The sequence below is a fragment of the Caretta caretta genome, chromosome 17 (assembly GCF_965140235.1).
Source record: "Caretta caretta isolate rCarCar2 chromosome 17, rCarCar1.hap1, whole genome shotgun sequence".
In the NCBI taxonomy this organism is placed as follows: domain Eukaryota; kingdom Metazoa; phylum Chordata; order Testudines; family Cheloniidae; genus Caretta; species Caretta caretta.
In genome coordinates this window covers 20,463,291-20,480,990 of record NC_134222.1, presented here as the reverse complement: position 1 = coordinate 20,480,990, position 17,700 = coordinate 20,463,291, and the positions used below count along the sequence as shown (strand labels likewise).

At 48.0% G+C, this 17,700-nt stretch overlaps 1 protein-coding gene across 6 annotated transcripts in view; it reads left to right on the top strand.

Moving 5' to 3' along the window:
• AP2B1 (adaptor related protein complex 2 subunit beta 1) overlaps positions 1-17,700 on the top strand; it is a 100,273-nt gene that overhangs the window by 62,998 nt on the left and 19,575 nt on the right. For all 6 annotated transcript variants that reach the window (XM_048823565.2, XM_048823567.2, XM_048823566.2 and 3 more), the window contains 2 exons: positions 2,354-2,499; positions 6,234-6,363. In XM_048823565.2, the coding sequence (XP_048679522.1) occupies positions 2,354-2,499; positions 6,234-6,363 (276 nt within the window). The remainder of the gene's footprint in view (positions 1-2,353; positions 2,500-6,233; positions 6,364-17,700) is intronic.

The following is a 17,700-nucleotide window of genomic DNA, read 5'->3' as shown; positions in this document are numbered from 1 at the left end:
GCCAGGAGGGATTTCAAAGGGGTTTACCCTTCCCTTTATATTTATGACAGGCAGCATGGAGATAATGAGACTGCTCAGTTGTCCCCTTCGTGCTCTTTGGAGATATGGGATGGAATACATGAGTTACGTTCCATTAGTTAGATCTTCTGTTTCCCTCAGAGTGACAGCAATTGTTGAAGGACAAATCTAACCGGCTCTAGACTTCAGTTTTCAGCATTTCCCTACTATTGCCAGTAAGGTAATGTTACTGTAGGAAGGATTTGTGGGAGCTGCAATAATTTTTGCCACTTTCCCCATTGGGCAGCTACTAGCTAGATACCCTGTAGCAGGATTCCAAGATTTCACCCCATTAGTGCTGATCAATAAACAGAACATCCATTTGTATGAGGGGAGTCCTGTTTGAGGCATTAAAATAAATCCGTGGTTGGCGTGAGCACCATGTTAGTGGGTGCCCTGGATTTGCACCTGATTGTAGAAGAGAGAGATGGTGAAAGCACTGACTGAACTGTTTTTGTTATTCATCCAACTCTTGATGATTCTTCAGTATCAGCAGAACTTGGTCCTGCTAACAAGGCTTTGGCCAAGCTAGAATAGCCAATGTGAAGCTAGATCTGTGGGGAAAGCATCCCATTTCAGAGCAGCCGTTGGAATGTGGCGTTTAGTTTTTCCATGCCCTAGGTGTCACTGAGGGATGGAGTTCTTCCTTGTGACACCAATGTGTTCACCTTCTTCCTGTTTGGAGCCGCCACTCATTAAAGCCTTTGTTAATCTCCGTGAATAACCAACCAATAATTATTGTTTACAATAATATAAAACCCATGTGCATAAACTGCTCTGCAGCTTGTGCCAAGCTTTCAGCATTTGGCTTCTTGCTGGTACTATGCCAAATAAAAGATTGTATACAGACATCCCACCAAGTGTCAAGTTAAAAGCACTATCCACTGCTCAACCAATCACCTTTACAGTCGGCATTCTCCCCAAAGCACGTCTGCCTAGATGTGCTGTCAGACCAAATCCTGAGCATAATGAAGTGGTTTGACTTTGTGCAAAATGTTATAATCACACAGCGATCTGGCCTTCCTTCAAAAGCTTGTTGTATTCAAAACAGCATTGCCTGCTCTTCAGCCATGTCACCAGGATGAACAAAAACACCCCAGTATGCCATGCTCTCAAAGTCTCCATCAGTGTGCGAAGCGTTGCATGCCATGATGCTACCTGGCACTGCCTGCTAGGCCACTCTAGATATTCATAGATTTACAGCTTGAGCCAGATCTGGGAATTTCACTACATGAGGCCTGGTGTGACGCCATCAATCGTGGTTACGCTGGCTGGTGCAACAGCCTCATTAGTCCGTGTTAGCTGATGGTCATGATTCCCCATCAAAGGTTCTACAGGAACAGATAGAAAAGGAGGACTTGTGGCACCTAACTAACAAATTTATTTGAGCATAAGCGTTCGTGAGCTACAGCTCACTTCATTGGATGCATTCCTGGATAGTTTCCTGGGTTAGTGGTTCTGCTGTGTGGTGTGTGGTTGCTGGTGAGTATTTGCTTCAGGTTGGGGGGCTGTCTGTAAGCGAGGACTGGCCAGTCTCCCAAGATCTGTTTAGCCCCCAACTAAAACCGCTCCAACTTATCATCAAGGATCTACAACCTATCCTGAAGGATGACCCATCACTCTCTCTCTCTGCTGGTAATAGCTCACCTTAAGTGATCACTCTCATTACAGTGTATGGTAACACCCATTGTTTCATGTTCTCTATGTATATAAATCTCCCCACTGTATTTTCCACTAAATGCATCCGATGAAGTGAGCTGTAGCTCACGAAAGCTTATGCTCAAATAAATTGGTTCGTCTCTAAGGTGCCACAAGTCCTCCTTTTCTTTTTGCGAATACAGACTAACACGGCTGCTACTCAGGAACATATAAGAGCACCAGCACCATGATTGTCCTTGGTTCAGTCTTCAGGATTATCCCAACACATGCCCTGGAGGAATCTGCCTTTTCAAGAGATGAGTTGGTCCTGGACACCAGCCCCCTTCCATTTCTGTGCAAGTTGGTGTTATCGAATGTTGCAGAGCTCCAACAGGAGCTTTGTAAATTAATAGAGTTTTATCAATGGAATAGGAGCAGCAGGTTTGGTATTGCTCATTGGTGAGCCTGATTGCTTTGCTCCGCATGCAGCATACTTGGTCGGCATTTATGAGCTTATGGACACTGTAACAGTTGCTGAATGAATGGATTGCACGACTCAGGACCTTTCTTTGAAATGTTTTAAAACTCCGTAGGGTTCACTGGGTTACTCCAAGCTGGGCTGTGCTGGTGCTGAGCAGGATTTCTTGTTGTATTTCAGGTTTGGCTGCCAGCAGTGAAGGCTAAAGGACTGGAGATCTCTGGGACATTCATTCACAGGCAGGGACACATCTACATGGAGATGAACTTCACCAACAAGGCTTTGCAGCACATGACTGACTTTGCGATTCAGTTTAATAAGAACAGGTGAGAAACCCACATGCCCTTGGCAGGAAAGTGGCAATGTTCTAGAAAGGGCTCCTGGCTCAGTTTCCCAGTTCTAGACATGGGCGTGGCTGACCTGGGGTTCCCAGTCTGCTGCTCATGACCCTCTAGGGCACAATTTTCATTGGCACTGTGGGATTTAAAACAAATCCAGACACTCTCAGGGGCTCTTTCATTGGCTGCATGTTGTAAGTTCCAAACCACTAAATAGGATTAAACTAGCCGCCTTGATCTATCTGGTTAGTCATCTGTGGGCTACCGTTGGCCCCTTGCTAACTAAATAATCTTCCATTTACTGGCTGAACAGCATGTGAAGGGTTAGAAGATAAAGAGGGGCAAACAACTGTTCTAAAACTTCCACAGAAAACGTTCCTAGATCAACACTAATACAATGAAAAAATTAATGGTAATGATTTGTCATTAAAACCTCTTCAGTTTATGGTATCGTTAGTTACCTGTACTTATTACCCATGGGTGCAGGTCACCAGCACAGTGAGAGTCAAAGCATAGCCCACATCTTGGTGAAATTTCTCTTCTTCACCTCGTCTGCATGCAGTCAGGACAAGAACTGTGCATATGTTCTACCTAGAGTCCTAGATTACTTCGTTAGGTTAAATGCTGGAGGTGGTGAACTTTTTTGAGAAGGCTCATAGCTGCTGTGTGTGGGACTTTCAAGAGTGCTCTGTGTTGGCCCAGCAGTTCTCCCCATGAAGTCAATAGTAAAACCTCCATTGGTTTCAGAAGAAGCAGAGTTAGGCCAGCACTGGGTGGCTCTGAAAACTGCACCCTGTATGTCTAGTAACTGTAGCATGCGCATCTGACACATTCATCCACCCGAAAATGAGTTCATCTCAGGGCAAAGCCACAGTACAGCCCGTAATAACCCAACTGAGAATCTAACTGGCTTAGGTGAGTGTATAGAGTGGGGAAAATGCTACCCCTTAGTTAGTAGAATGCAGTTTGACTGTGGCCACCTGAAGTCATTTATGCTGCTGGCACCTGCTCAGGGGTAGATCTGTAAGGAACAATTTTAAAGACCCAAACAGGCCTCGATGTACATGTATATTTCAGTCCTGAGAGCGAATGTTTAATATGATGTGCTGACGAGTTCTGGCTATGGGTTGTATGAAATACAACTGAAAATATCATAGATTGATGCATCTGTGTTGTTTTTAATACAATCTGCTCTCTACAGGCTGCCCTGCCCTGGTGAGCAAGCGAGCATATGGTCCCCTCTTTCTTCTAGCTCTGAAGCTGCAGCTGCCCCTTTTTACATGTCAGTGATGTTTTGAAACAGCCCCTGGATCTGTAAAGCTAAAGTGTCTTTTTATAGCTGGTAAAGCCTTAGTCAAGTACACCTAAGCTGACAGGCTGCCGAGTCAGCAGATGTAACCGTCCCCAGCGAGTCGACGAATGACTGCATTTCCAAATTGAGTTGGGAGGGAGCGCAGCATCCACACAAGACTGAAACTGTCTGGAAACTCAGGTCTTTTTAGATAGTTATCTAAGAGAACAAATATTGTCAGTGAACAAATCACCAGGTGAAATAGCTTACGGTAAGCACAGTGGGTAGCAAAATCACTTTGCTGGAAGGAGCTGCCACTTGCCGTGTAGTAGAATGTCTAGAGCGTACAGATCGCTATTCACAAACCTGCCCTCACAAAGAGAAGTGCCCTGTTAGTGGAGTCCCCGCTCTCGTCTCTTTCACATTTGTACCTGCCTTAGTCCGAGAGAGGGTACGTGGAGTGGTCTGCCATCGCTTACGCTGAGCGGTGTGTCATGGGAACGCTGAGTCACTGTCAAGATTGTAAAGGCCCATTCTGATTAAAGTGCTCTCATTCTAGCATGCAGATTCCTCATTTCTTAAGAGCGGCCTTCTAGAGGAAGGGAAAAATCGCTTCCAAAATGCACTGGAATCCTCTCTCCCTTTCGGCAGTCATGGCCTTGTCTCCGCTGGTGGTGGCATGTAGGGTACACGTAGCTACACACTGCAATGAAAAGCAGGCTGCATCCCCACTGCGATGTGTAACTACCTTTCAGGCTCTGGCTGTGGGGAGCTGCCAGAGCCATTCCCTCCTGACGGAGATATTCCGCCGGAGACTTTACCTGCTGCCTGGGCCTCCCACTGTATAAAGCCCTGTTTAAACGCACTTTGGTATTACACTCCCCTGGAAGATGTTCAGACATAGGTAGTGTGTACTTCGCGAGGCACAGTGGACCAGCATGTACTGCTTTTGCAGCAGATCGACATGTATTCCTTAAATTAGATGTGGATTCTCTGGCCAGTCCAAACAATTCCGCTTCCTTATTGGTCCAGTGCAGCTGGAAATTGGTTTTGGCGGTCTCCCCTCCTATCTCAGCTGACTCCCTGTGCCTTTGGAAATGCCACACTCAGCCCTGCCCAGCCCCGGCCTCCTAAAGTTCCCCTCCTCCCCCAGTCACTGACCTTCAGATTTTGGGTGATGCGGATATGTCTGTCTGGACTCTGGAGCACTATGTAATCTGAAGCTTGGGACGAAGATGGTCAGCAGAGAGGCAGCCAGACTAGTAGGATCGACTGTATGGGCAGAGATTCAAGAACAGTTCTACAGGACAGCATGGCCACAGAGGGGGCAGCCAGGTTAATAGGTTCCATGCAAGAAGCGTCTGGTCAGGAAGACTGTGGTGGGTGCCAGTGAGGGGAATGAGCTTTCTCCCCTGTCTGCTCTTGCTGCTGTTTTTTCTTCCCGTTTCCTCCTTGTTCCCAGCTATCTCAATGGCCCTTTCCGTGTCAGTATACATCGTGTGGCCTGTTCCCCTGCCGTTGAGCCATAGCAGTGATACAAGGCCTGTGAGCAGGAAGATTCCCTTTCCCCACACACAGTACCACAGCATTTATTGGGTGCTTGTCATCCCTTCAACAAGCATGTGTCAGCCAATGTAAAGAGAACGCCGAGCATTTCTAGTGCACCCATCACCATGGTCTCTTCCCCACCTGGCCGGGAAATGCAGCCCACCTTCCGCTCAAAGGAAGGCCCAAGAGTAGATCACCAAGGCTTGTTACATACTCTGAAGGTCAGATAGACGGGGAAAGCAAAGTTAGGATAGAAGGTCCGAGAACTGCCTCGCTTTATAGCGGTCCTGGTGCAAACTGCTGATTCCTCTTTGGTTAGATGTTTCATGGATGTTCTCTGCCTGCCCTGTACTAGTTCTTGCATCTCTGACCTTTGCTCCTAGCTTTGACACAGGGTCCACAGCTGCCTGTCTGCCTACATCTCTGGTGAAAGTGAAGTGTGTTTGTCCCAGGGCGTGAGCCTTCCTTCCAGTCCTTCTGAATTCATGTCCTAGTGAGCTGCTCCTTGCAGGGCAGGCTGCTGCTCAGCAATTAGACTGGCCCCATGGGAGAGAGAATGGAAATGTCGCCAGAAGATAATCTCTTGGCTAGGGTGGGCCCATTTTCAGGGAGACCAACGAGACTCAAGTCCATGTGCATTGTCCTATTTCAAGCAACCACCTTGATGCCAATTGTCACCTATTTCCCTCTCCTCTAAATCACAGTGGGGCACATCTCAGGAAAGGCAGTAAGCTAAGCCAGCCCACGCTAAAATGGAGAGCAGAGAGAACCTTTGGGACGTCAGTCCCTGACCCCCTTCCCTTTAAAATAAGTGACTACGTCGCATATAGGGCTCTCGGAAATACAGCGCTGTGTGAACACCCTCTGGCTTTCTCTCGCCCAGCTTTGGAGTCATCCCCAGCACTCCTCTGGCCATTCATACTCCGCTGATGCCAAACCAAAGCATTGATGTCTCCCTTCCCCTCAACACCTTGGGACCTGTCATGAAAATGGAGCCTCTCAACAACCTCCAGGTAAGGAGCATCTGATGTTACATTGGGGGCTCACAGCTCAGTTGTCTTCCTCCTGCTTCTATTGGAGGTCACCTCTGTTTGGGGGCTCCTCCACCTAGGAATCCGGAAGTTCACTGAAATGCTGAGCAATGGCTTCTCAGGGGCGGGCAGTGTGGCCTTCTGGCCAGCAATCTGTTGGAAATGGTGGGGAGGGGGGTTTGTAGCACTTAGGGGTGATCTAGGTCCCCTCTCATCCTGAAAGATCCTGAAGTACTTTGCAAACCTCAACTGACACGCAGTGCAGCCACCTCTTGGGTGGAACATGGCCAAGAGCGTACAGCAAGGCTGCATGGTGTAGGACAGGAGGCGAAGATGATTTCCTTGGTTAAACTGTACGGAGGAGGCAGAATGTAGTTACCAGAGCCGGGCTTTGCCCTGGGAACTGGGCTAGTCACTTTCAAGGCTTGTATTTAACACCTTTTCCAAAGGCTGTGTGCTCTTCTGATTATATGGAGTTAAAACATGCTCCTCTTTGATATTTTAATACCCCTCCCTCCCAGCACCTTTACAGCAGGAAAACATAACCCTTTTAACCTCAGATCCAAGGCACACTGCTTCAGAACATCTGCCCTCTGTCACGTCTGGTGTGGCCTCTGCAAAGTGGCGGCTTGTGGCGGATGATGTACACGGGAGCTCCTGAACAAAACTGGGGAAGTTGGCCAGTGAAGCATGGAAGTTCTGCAGAGCCCAGATGCCATGCGGTGTTACTGTACAGTACTGAAAAGCCATGTGCACTAGGCAGTCGTGCAAGGCTATGCAGATTATCCGATGAATGAGGGAGGCTGGGTTTGCTATCTTTCCCCCTCCGAAAGGGGGATACCCATCTTGTTTAATCTCCCCCAAGGAGTGACTCCCTTGTGTTGTATCTGTTCGTATTGGCAGTAAATAAGCCAGCTTTCTTGGAGCTGCGTGAATAGAGCAGATTCAGATGTGCTCCAGACAATGTGCATATGGAGCTAGTTGAGAGGGTAGGGTGGGGATTTGCCAAGAGCCAGGCTCTAAAGGAGAGGCAGAGCCACGAACATCTGGAGATGATGGCTTAACATGAAAGAATAAAGGAACCCGCAGGAAAGATGGCTGCTGCTGAAGTGATGAAATATTTATCTCGCACTGCTAGTTTTTAAGTGGTGCTTCCTCATTGGTACTTTCTCTGCCCCGAAGAGCTACGGTCCAGGAAACGGAGGGTATGGGGTTGTTAATGTTAAATTAATGAAGCTGTTTTGTATAGTTTCTTTCTCAGGCCCTTACTTCTCAGTGTAATACAGGGGTTGGTAAAGCAATTCTCCCTCCAGGGGGCCTCACAGCGTCCCTTAGTGCAGCTTGGGGTCAGATATTTCAGTGGAGATTCTGGGGTCTTGGCACTGCTAGGTTTATCTATGTTGCATTCATGTCACCTGTCAGGCAGATGCAGCTGTCAAACAGAATGGAGTTTTGCCCCGTTGCCAGAGTCTGCAGTAGCTCCCTGTTTCCTGGAAGCTGGCTGGTTCGTGGTTCCCCAATGCATCTCCTGGGTAGAGACTTCTCGTATCCAGTAGATGCAAATAATCAGCTTCACAGCACATATATCTGTGACTTGATCTGGGGCTGGGGGAGATTGGGATGAAGTGGGTCTGAATATATGTATCCCATTGGTTTGGTCTCCATTTGCATCAGGGACCCAGACAGAGTGGAGCACTTCCCATGTAGAGAGAGTTCTTACTCCCTCCAGGGTTTAAAAAAAAATGCAATGATTAAATTGTAACTTTCATCTGCCTGAACAACAGTTTCCTTCTCTTGACTGTTCCGCTCCGTGGCTTATGATTTATTAATAAGCCTTTGGGCAAACCGCAAGAAAATAGCTCCACAGCTTAGTTCCTGAGGCTCCGAATTGGCATCACATCAAGAGTGATGCAATAGTTGCTTCTGGATGAGTGGAGCAGAGATGAACAGGTCCCTTACCCCACAGCCCCTCGGCAAAGTCACAGGAGTGTCTGGATGAGCCGCACGTGATCGCTCCCATGCGGGGGCCTTTTCTGCTTAGAGAGAAGGAGACGGGGCAGGGGGGTTACTAATGCCCTTGGAATCCATTCCACAGAGGGAGTAGTGCAGCATTTTGCACCCTGGTGTCGGAGACCCATACACAGATTCCCCAGGGCCAGGAATAGCTAGGCATGTCAAGGTAGTGATTACATCCGTTTGGTTCAGCTGTTATAAACACTAACTCATGGGGACAGAATGAGCGAGTCCTAGACCTTCCAGATATGGCTGTGGACATGAAGGGGTGTCCCATAAACCACAAACACACACGGAAGCCACTGCTTCCATTGATCAGAAAGGAGATGAAATAGTTGGGTTACCATGAAACCTCCAAAGACATCAGAATGCAGTTTGTTTCTAGCAGAAAATGCTACAGGAATAAAGCAGAGAGGAAACATATGTGGAAACCTCCATCTGCCTTATTTGGAAATAAGCAGAGCATTCATTAGTGCCAGATCTGCTTGCTCGTTGACTAGCTACCTCATTGCCATACAAGTTGGCTGCCCTTTTACAATCAGGGAAGCTGCCATATGGAGTAATAGTATCTCTCTCAGCTGAGAGTTGACTCACGCTGGTAACAGAAGCCAAGTTAAAAAGTACTGTTGTTACTCTCCAGACGGCAGTGGATTTGATGGAGATCTGTCATTGCGCTGACAGCACCCAGCTCTGGAATGGCATTCTTTGTGTTTTCCCCCAGAAACAGTGACTTTTAAAACATCCTACAGAAATCACTTGGATGGTTGCCTTACTGAGAGAGCAATTTATAGCAAAATATAGACACGTTTGTATTTCTCTACACCTGTTTTCATTGAAGAAAGAAAACTCTCAGTAAGTTGAGTGCGACATTGCATGTGATTTTCTGTGCATGGAAGTGTTAGGAGCCCCGTGTACAGGATTTGTTTGAACTTTAAGGCCCTTAATTTCATTTTTTTATTCTCCGTTTTTGTTGCAGTAACAGAAAAATAAGTCCTCAGGCAACCAAACTCATCTCTAAATTTCCATGGCATGTGAACTAAAAACTTCAAACGCTAGTGGCTCATTCTGCAGGCAACAATTTCAGAAGTAATGAGTTTGTCCTGTTCATGTTGTAATTTTATTAGAATGTCGTCTTCGCTTTGTGCAGTTTAATTTTTACCTCTTTCCTAATCAGCAAAAGTGATCAAAATACTTAACACATTATCAAAAAGCAACACATTAGAGAAAGGAGAACTAAATGTTAAGAGATCTAGTTACGCAAGATGCAGTCAGGGTCCACACATGGCATTAACAGCCTTCCAGACTGTGTTTACCAGTAGTCCTGCCGTGTATGAAAAAGGATAGCACCTTCCTTCCCACCTCACTTCCAACCTAATATTGAAAATGGTTGTATTCTGCTGATGGGAACAGGCAGCCAAGTTCATCAGCCATTGTGGCAAAGTTTGATTGACCCTTAAAGGATGAAGCCAGATGTAAATACAGAAGCATCTCGGCCCTGTAGACTTAAACAGACTCCAAACCCCACTGTGGTACATTGTATTTATATCCCTGTTACATTCCCCCAAAAGAGAGCTGCTATTGAAATGAGCCTTTTAAAGAGTATCTGTTGCTAAATGAGATCTTCATGACTTAGTTCTCGTTTTGTTAATTTCCATCCGTGCTGGTTGCTTAGGAACATTTTCAAATTACTTGGCCTTTCATAGGCCACCTGGCATTTGGCTTGGTCTCACCACCACACAGCGCTGGCTAAATCCAGTGCTATTTGCTAGGCTCTTCTAACAGTGCCCAAAGGTGCCAGGGCTGAGCTGGCCTTCAGAGGCCCTGGGTTGACAGCAGGCCAATGATATGCAGACTTGTCGGCTTCTATTTTTCTTTCCCCACCTTGGAGCAAGGTGTGGAACCCACGTGGCAGTTACATCTCCCCTGGAGATCGCTGGGGCAGTTGCTTTTTCGAGTCTCCGTGCACATGGGAGACGGTGGTAGTGGTTCTGCAGTGAGAGCCTGCGGTGGTTAAAAAAAATAAATCCATTAATCCTCTCCAGACCAGAGCCAGATTTGGAACAAAAAAAGCCATGCTGGAATACCTTGCCGGGAACTATCCTGTACCAAAGCGAAGGCCCAGTCCTAATACACCCCCCTTAGAGGGTAGTTCAGAAATCCCCTCGATGTTGTAACTTCTGCATTATGCTGAGCAGCTGTGGGAGGAATTGCAAGTGTTGCAGTATCCTGCCCCGATATACGGGATACTTTGTGAGGTTTTTTTTATGTTCAAGACAACTGCAGCTGCTGAACCATGAAATGAGTAAACACTTCTAAAATTCAGTGCCTTCTGTCACTTGAAAATGATGAGCTGTGTGTGGGCTGTGCTCACTTACCATCTGACCCAGAATTCTGGGCCAGCTAAAACCACGTATAGTCCAGAGCCTAGCTGCACTACAAAATCCACCATCTTGTGGCCCCGCTGTGTTAAACCCTGGGTTGTCTTTTTACTCGTGTGGACAGAATAAAACGTTCTAACCATGTTGGGGAGCCAAGTCTTAACTCTGGTCGAAATCTAGACTGAGCGTTTCTGTCCACACGGGCAAGAATAAGCTATGTTATAACACTGTTTAGTCCACTGAGGGTGTTTAACAGCGAAGAACCTATTTACCATTGGCTGCGTAGTAGTGCTTGGGAATGTTTAAACTAGTTTCCCGTCAGAGTTGCACCCAAATCTCATTTTACTGAGCTTTGCATCCATGTTTGGCCTGGATTTATCGTTCCAAAGGAGCACTTAATCTCTGCTGGAGGGGTAACCTGAAGTAGAGCTTTAGCTCATACATTGCTGTCCATTCTGGATTTCCACGCTGAATACAACCACGTTTGCCGGTTGTTCTACATAGTTCTGCCCAGCACCGTAAAACTTGCTTCCTTTTAAAACTTGCAATCCTGGTTGTGGCTGGCAAAATTGGCTCCAATATAGACAGGGCTTTAAGGCTGCGTCTGTACTAGTAATTTCCCCAGAATTTTCCTTCTCAACCCGCAGCCTGCTCAGCTGTGTGCTAAAGGCTACAGGCTCCCAGCTGCCGCCCAGCCCCATGTGGCAGGGCTCGGGGTCCAGGTCCTGGCTCCCCCCTGTGGCGGGGCTCAGGGTCTGGGCAGCTGGCTGCCGCCCAGCCCCGCACGGCAAGGTCCTGGCAGGGTCTGGGGGTAGGGTCCTGGCTGCTCCCCACGCCCCGTGGGGTCCAGGCAGCCAGCTGCTGCCTGGCCCCCCACAGCAGGGTCTGGGGTCCGGGGTCAGGGTCGCTGCCCCACGCCCAGTTGTCCACTCCTGGCCTCACTCTGTGGAGGGGTCTCTGGGCGGAGGGTGCTGAGCACAGGGGTTGGGGGGATGGACACTGTGGTTCTCAACCTGCGGCCCAGCTAGCACTTTGGGAAATAGGTTTAGAACCACTGGTCTAGACGATGCAGAGGTAGTGATGATGGTGGCCAGTCTAGCCTGGCAAACCCATAATGCTGTAGTAGGGGAGAGTTTCAGAAAACTGACTTGCTACTACACAGACCTAGAATCATAGAAGGTTAGAGTTGGAAGAAACCTCAGAAGGTCATCTAGTCCACCCCAGCTCAGCTGTGTGCTAAAGGCTACGGGCTCCCGGCTGCCCTACCGCATGGCAGGCTCCTGGCTGCCACCCTGGAGATTTGCAGCTCTCTATCCCAACAGTAACTGCCTGCACTGGATGATTTAATAAGAAACAAGCTAGAATGAATCACAAAGAGCCTTAATGTACCTACTTGTGCCTGGAGCATTGAGGTTCTCTTGGGATTTTAACGTTCTACATCGACCATGGATGTGTTCCATTCCTTGGCGTTACCTTCTATCAATCACCAGGGCTTGTTCAGCGCAGCTGGTGAACTAGCAGCCGAGCGCACGACTTCAATATTTCAAAATGCCCTTAAAATTCTTCTGACTTGGCTGGCACACATTTGTAGCGATTGTGTTTGCCAATTGCTGCATTTCTTCATGGATAGTGATACTGCAAAGCACTGTGAAATCTAGAACAACTTCCAGTTGTTTCCTCCAAACTGCGTTTGAAGAGTGTAGTGAAACCTCCCGTTCAAGGGTCAAGAGAAGGTGCAATTCTCTTCTTGGAAGAAGGCTAACCTTCTAGGTAAGCCACTGGAGATCAGGAGACCTGGGTTTTGTTCCCAGCACTCCCTGAACAACTATGGGCTAATCACTTTGGGGATACTTCCCTGCCTCATGGGGATGTTGAAGATAATTTCATTAACGTGTGAGGGGATCTGGTGCTGTGATGAAGGGGACCATACAAGTACATGAAGAGAGGAGGTGACGTGGGAAGGCACTGAGTGCTTTCATAAGCAAGGAAACCGTTTTAGCCTCAGCAAACCGATTCAGTTCTGGGAGGAGAGACGGAAAAAACAAATATCTCTTCTAAGTGACGAATTGACTGAGTGTTGAGCATGTGTTAGGTTAGTTCCATGGTGCCGGGGGGGCAGGTTTGGGGAGTCGTTAACCCTTCTCAGAGGGTTGGAGGAGACATTAAGACTCCCTCCTGGAAAGACATACATGAAGGTAGAGGTCCTGACAAGCACATGGTGGAGGTTCCAGGCAGGGCTCTGTGATCTTGTCACGTCTCACAAGCCAAGCAGGGCTGGACCTGGTTGGAGCTTGGCAGAAAAATCTAGGGAAACCCAGACACTACAGAAAGGGGTGATGACGATCCACTAGGGGCTGACCCAGTTCCTCAGTACGTTAGGAGGCATTGTGCTGCTGGAGGGGAGTGTTCTCTGGATCAGCCTTAGTCTTGTATCAAAAATATTGACTGCTTGTGGCACTTTTTGCAAGAGATGTGTTAGCTCCTCTTTTGGTCAAATTGCAGTTGACCCCAGTGGTTTCATCTGGGTACTGTATTGTGCTCTTCCTGCCCTAAACCGTTGTCTGATGCTGTGTGCTGTTAAACAGCTGTCATGTTCCACCCCAGAGCTGGCTGTATTTTGGTGGCAGGTTAAACTGTCTATGTATCTGAAAAGGAAGGATCTTCGTGGGAGAAAACTGGCAGGGCCCGTCAGTAAAGATGTGCTGCTAATGCTACTTAGCTGGATCCTTTTTTGAAGCCCTTTGTTTAGGTGGGTACCGTTCCCCACTGTTTGATAGAAGGGAAACTGAGGCACAGAGGTGGGGATTTGCTCATGGTCACAGTGGGGAGCCAGTGGTAGTTGGGAATAGAACTCAAATTCTCCCAATACCTCCCACAGATCCATGTATCGTTTTAACCACAATCCGGTATAATCTCCAGCACTGGTGAGTCAAGCAAGTAAACAGTGCTCCCTCTTGCACTTCATTACCCTTTTTTACCTTCAGACCCAGGTCAAAACCAGACCCTGCTTCTGAGCATCGGCTTTATTTCATGCCTTGAAGAGAGAGGTGCTTAATCCAGTTTTGTTGCCTGGGCCTTTCTAGCTCGCTAAGGCGAGAGCCATATCCCAGTGAGGTGGGGAAGAAATCACCCCTGAAAGCATCTGTTCTGGGTAGTTAACACCCAGAGCACAAACTGGAGTCTGCAGCAGGTTCCCTCAGTTTGCCAGACCTGTCCTCATTGGCATGAGATGCAGCACATTTGATACAATAAAATGTGCTTGGAAGTTACCATCGAGCCAGACGCACATGAGAGCCTCTCCTTCCTTCCACGGATTTACTGTTCCCTGACCATTGACGCAAACAGCATTTCAGGACGTGACAGCTGCAGCCAAGGGCATGGCATCCAGCCTGGATGCTCTAGGCACTCCAGTCTGCTGTCTGAGCTCAGGATTTGTGCTTCTAGGTAGAGCACGCAGCAATCAGCGGCTGTCAAATGCTGTAGGATCCTGTGAACCAAACCCATCAAATAACACGAGGGGAAGTAGAGAGCATTCATGTGAGGTTTCTGGCTGCAGACATGGTCATGGAAATAAACCGTGGCCTTGTGCTGGCAGAGGTGATGTAAAAGAGAGTCCTCGCCTTGATAACACCATGGCTGTAAGGTGCTCTGATGCAACCTCTGGGTATATCTACGCTGCAAGGGGGAGCGTGCTTTCCAGCATGGGTAGACAGACCCATGCGACCACGTATCTATCTGCTTAGGCTGGGAAGCACAGTCCCAGCTGCAGGGAAGATGTATCCTACAACGTAGGTGCACAGTCCTTAAGTCAGCCTTGGTACTCCCAGGGTGTGTGCTTTACTGAGTACACAGCATTACAGGGCATGGCGAGTGCTTCCACTCCCATCTTTAGAACTTCGTTTTAGTCCTAATATAGTTTGGGTTTGATTTTGTTTTTTAAGTATTGCACACCCACGATGTCTAAGAAATTAGCGTTACACACCCTAGAACAGCAGCTGCCAGCCGTCAGCGTTCTGATGTCCTCCTGCAGCGAAAGAGTTCAGACACAGCAAAGCAAGCGAACATGAATCCTAACAGTTTGTTTCTACAGCGGATGCTCTTTCAGGCAATGGCTCGAGGCGCCAAAGGGGCGCAACTGAACAAGCTCTGAGCAGTTGGGTGCCTGGCGCAGGTTTTGCCCAGGTGAGACCTTTTCAGTGTTAGAGCAGCATCACAGGAAAGTCTGTCTGAACAAATGAAACCTGTCCCCTTTGTTTTTGCAAAAGACTTTGAATTCTGCCAAACAAGAGACTATAAAGAGAAAAGAGGGTCCCCCTTCCCCCCCCTTCAAACCAGGTTGCAAATGGAAAGCCAGCTTCAACCAGGGTGTACCAGGCAGTCTCCCTCTCAGAAGAGGTTGAGGCTGAAAGCGCTGGTACATTCTTAATTACACACTACAGGCAGGCAAACGTCTGTGAAGGGTGAGCCCTATTTGGATCCACAAGCTCCTGTGGAACGTTTGTCTGGATGAGAGGGGTTATTGAAGATGAATGGAAATTCCTTCTGAGTGTGTCAAGCAAAGTGCTGTTATACAAGGCTACAGGGAGGCAGCTGAATGGAGCAGGTTGTGAAGAATTTTTTGAGGTCGTTTGGGGAACTTCCTGTCAGCAGCGACTAGCCCACAGTCATCCTTGCTAGTAAAAGCACCATACCTGTCAGGGGAAAACTTAGATAAAAGAGGAGTTAAGAGAACCTTTCGGAACAGAAGAAAGAATTCTCCTGGCCCAGAACCAGAATAGCCTTCAAGTTTTCTTGGAAGAGCTTGTAATAGTGTGTGTGACTGTATGTATCAGAAGCTGCCCTGCTGAGCATGGACAGCAGTACGGGAGCAATGACAGGTACGTGGGCTGTGGTCTCTGGCCCGCAGAGCCTTGTTTTTAATAACCTCCCTCCTTTGTAGATAGCCCTGCTGTCTGCAGCAAGCTGTGGCTAACCCCTGTAGCTTTGCATGGTTTGCACAACAGACACAGGAGTCAGAGTAACAGCCGTGTTAGTCTGTATTCACAAAAAGAAAAGGAGTACTTGTAGCACCTTAGAGACTAACCAATTTATTTGAGCATGAGCTTTCGTGAGCTACAGCTCACTTCATCAGATGTATACCGTGGAAACTGCAGCAGACTTTATATACACACAGAGATCATGAAACAATACCTCCTCCCACCCCACTGTCCTGCTGGTAATAGCTTATCTAAAGTGATCATCAGGTGGGCCATTTCCAGCACAAATCCACTTTAGATAAGCTATTACCAGCAGGACAGTGGGGTGGGAGGAGGTATTGTTTCATGATCTCTGTGTGTATATAAAGTCTGCTGCAGTTTCCACGGTATACATCTGATGAAGTGAGCTGTAGCTCACGAAAGCTCATGCTCAAATAAATTGGTTAGTCTCTAAGGAGACACAGGAGTGCATCAGATGCATCTAGAGTGGGAACCAGAGATCAGAAATCCCCAGGCACTCTTGAGACCTGCTCCCAGGCCAAAGGTTTGCAGTGTTCTTGCGGTGCACAGCCGCATGGGGAAGCTGTTCCCTTTGTGAGTAAATGTCCTACTTGAGAAAGGTGCTGGGGTAACATCTCCAGAAATGTAAAGTTCTCGCTCCATGGAATCGGTACAGCACAAACCCTTCCCCACTCCCAATGTGTTCCTCTTCTGGCTAGCCTCTCTCTCGGGGATCAGAGAGGAAAGCAATCTTTTCCTGGGCCTCCCTCTGGTTTCTGGGCTGTGGACACTTGCCCACTAGGCACTGTACTGAGACTGTCAGCCTCCTCTCTCGCAAACTGCCATCAGAAGGCTCCAAACCAGCTGGCTGAAGCTCAGGCAAAGTGACCTAGCACTCATGAGACTCCACATCACTGCTCCAGTCTCTTGAGCCACCCATAGCCTCAACGAGGGAAAAGGGGGTGGGAGGGTGAGAGACAGAGAGAGATTTTTATTGGCTTTCATGGGTCCAGGCTCTAACAGATGTTCTCTTGAAGCCCTGCCGTACAGAAAGAAGTACCTGGTGATATGTAAAATAAACCAGGACTTATCGTGTCACAACTGGGAGCTTGAGCACTAGCAGGATTACCCCCTCTCTCACGTCAGCGCTGCTCCCGGTTTGCAAAGGCTGCTTGTGAAGGCTGATTGCAGAGGTTTTCATTAGAGATGCTGAATGGTTTTGCAAATGATGTCATCAGTGAACCCTGTGATGCAATTTGCTAGAGAGGACGCTGGGCTGCTTTGCTGTGTGGTGTCAGGAGGAAACGGTGCTCCAGTTCCCTGTGCCAATCAGAATCGTCGGGCTCAGCAGAGTGCAGCGAGCACGGCGGGCTCAGCATGCTTCGGCGGAGTTGAGAGGGAGGCCAACAGATACCTTTTTATAGCACTCTTGTAACTGCAGAAGCAAGATCAGTATATTAATTTGGTGTGTTCCTCTAGATCTGTGCCTGGAGGGAAAGGAAGCTCTTTCCCCGGCCCCTGTTGTAAGCTGCTGCTGTTGTATAGCAGCGACAGTTAGCTACAGAAACTAATGAACCTCTGTTGCTGTAGAATAAACACTGCCGTTATTCATAGAAATCAGACCTAGGAAAGATAGAGTCCACCTCCCTGCCATGCAGCATTGCTCACTACAGTACGTCTTACTAGTGCAGAGTCCAGACCAATTTAAAATGCCCCGAGCGTTAGAGCGGCCCCATTCCTCAGGCGATTAACATGCCGCTTAATAGATTTCACTGTCGTTTTCCCAGACATTTAGCCAAACTCTTTCCAGCTTCAGTTCAATCCCATTACTTCCTAGTTTATATCCAGTGTTACCCCCATCTCCCTCCTGGCTGACTACACTCTTCCTGTATTTCTAGACACCTCTCTTTCTCCCCCCGCACTCACCCATCCCCCGGATCGTTTAGCCAAAC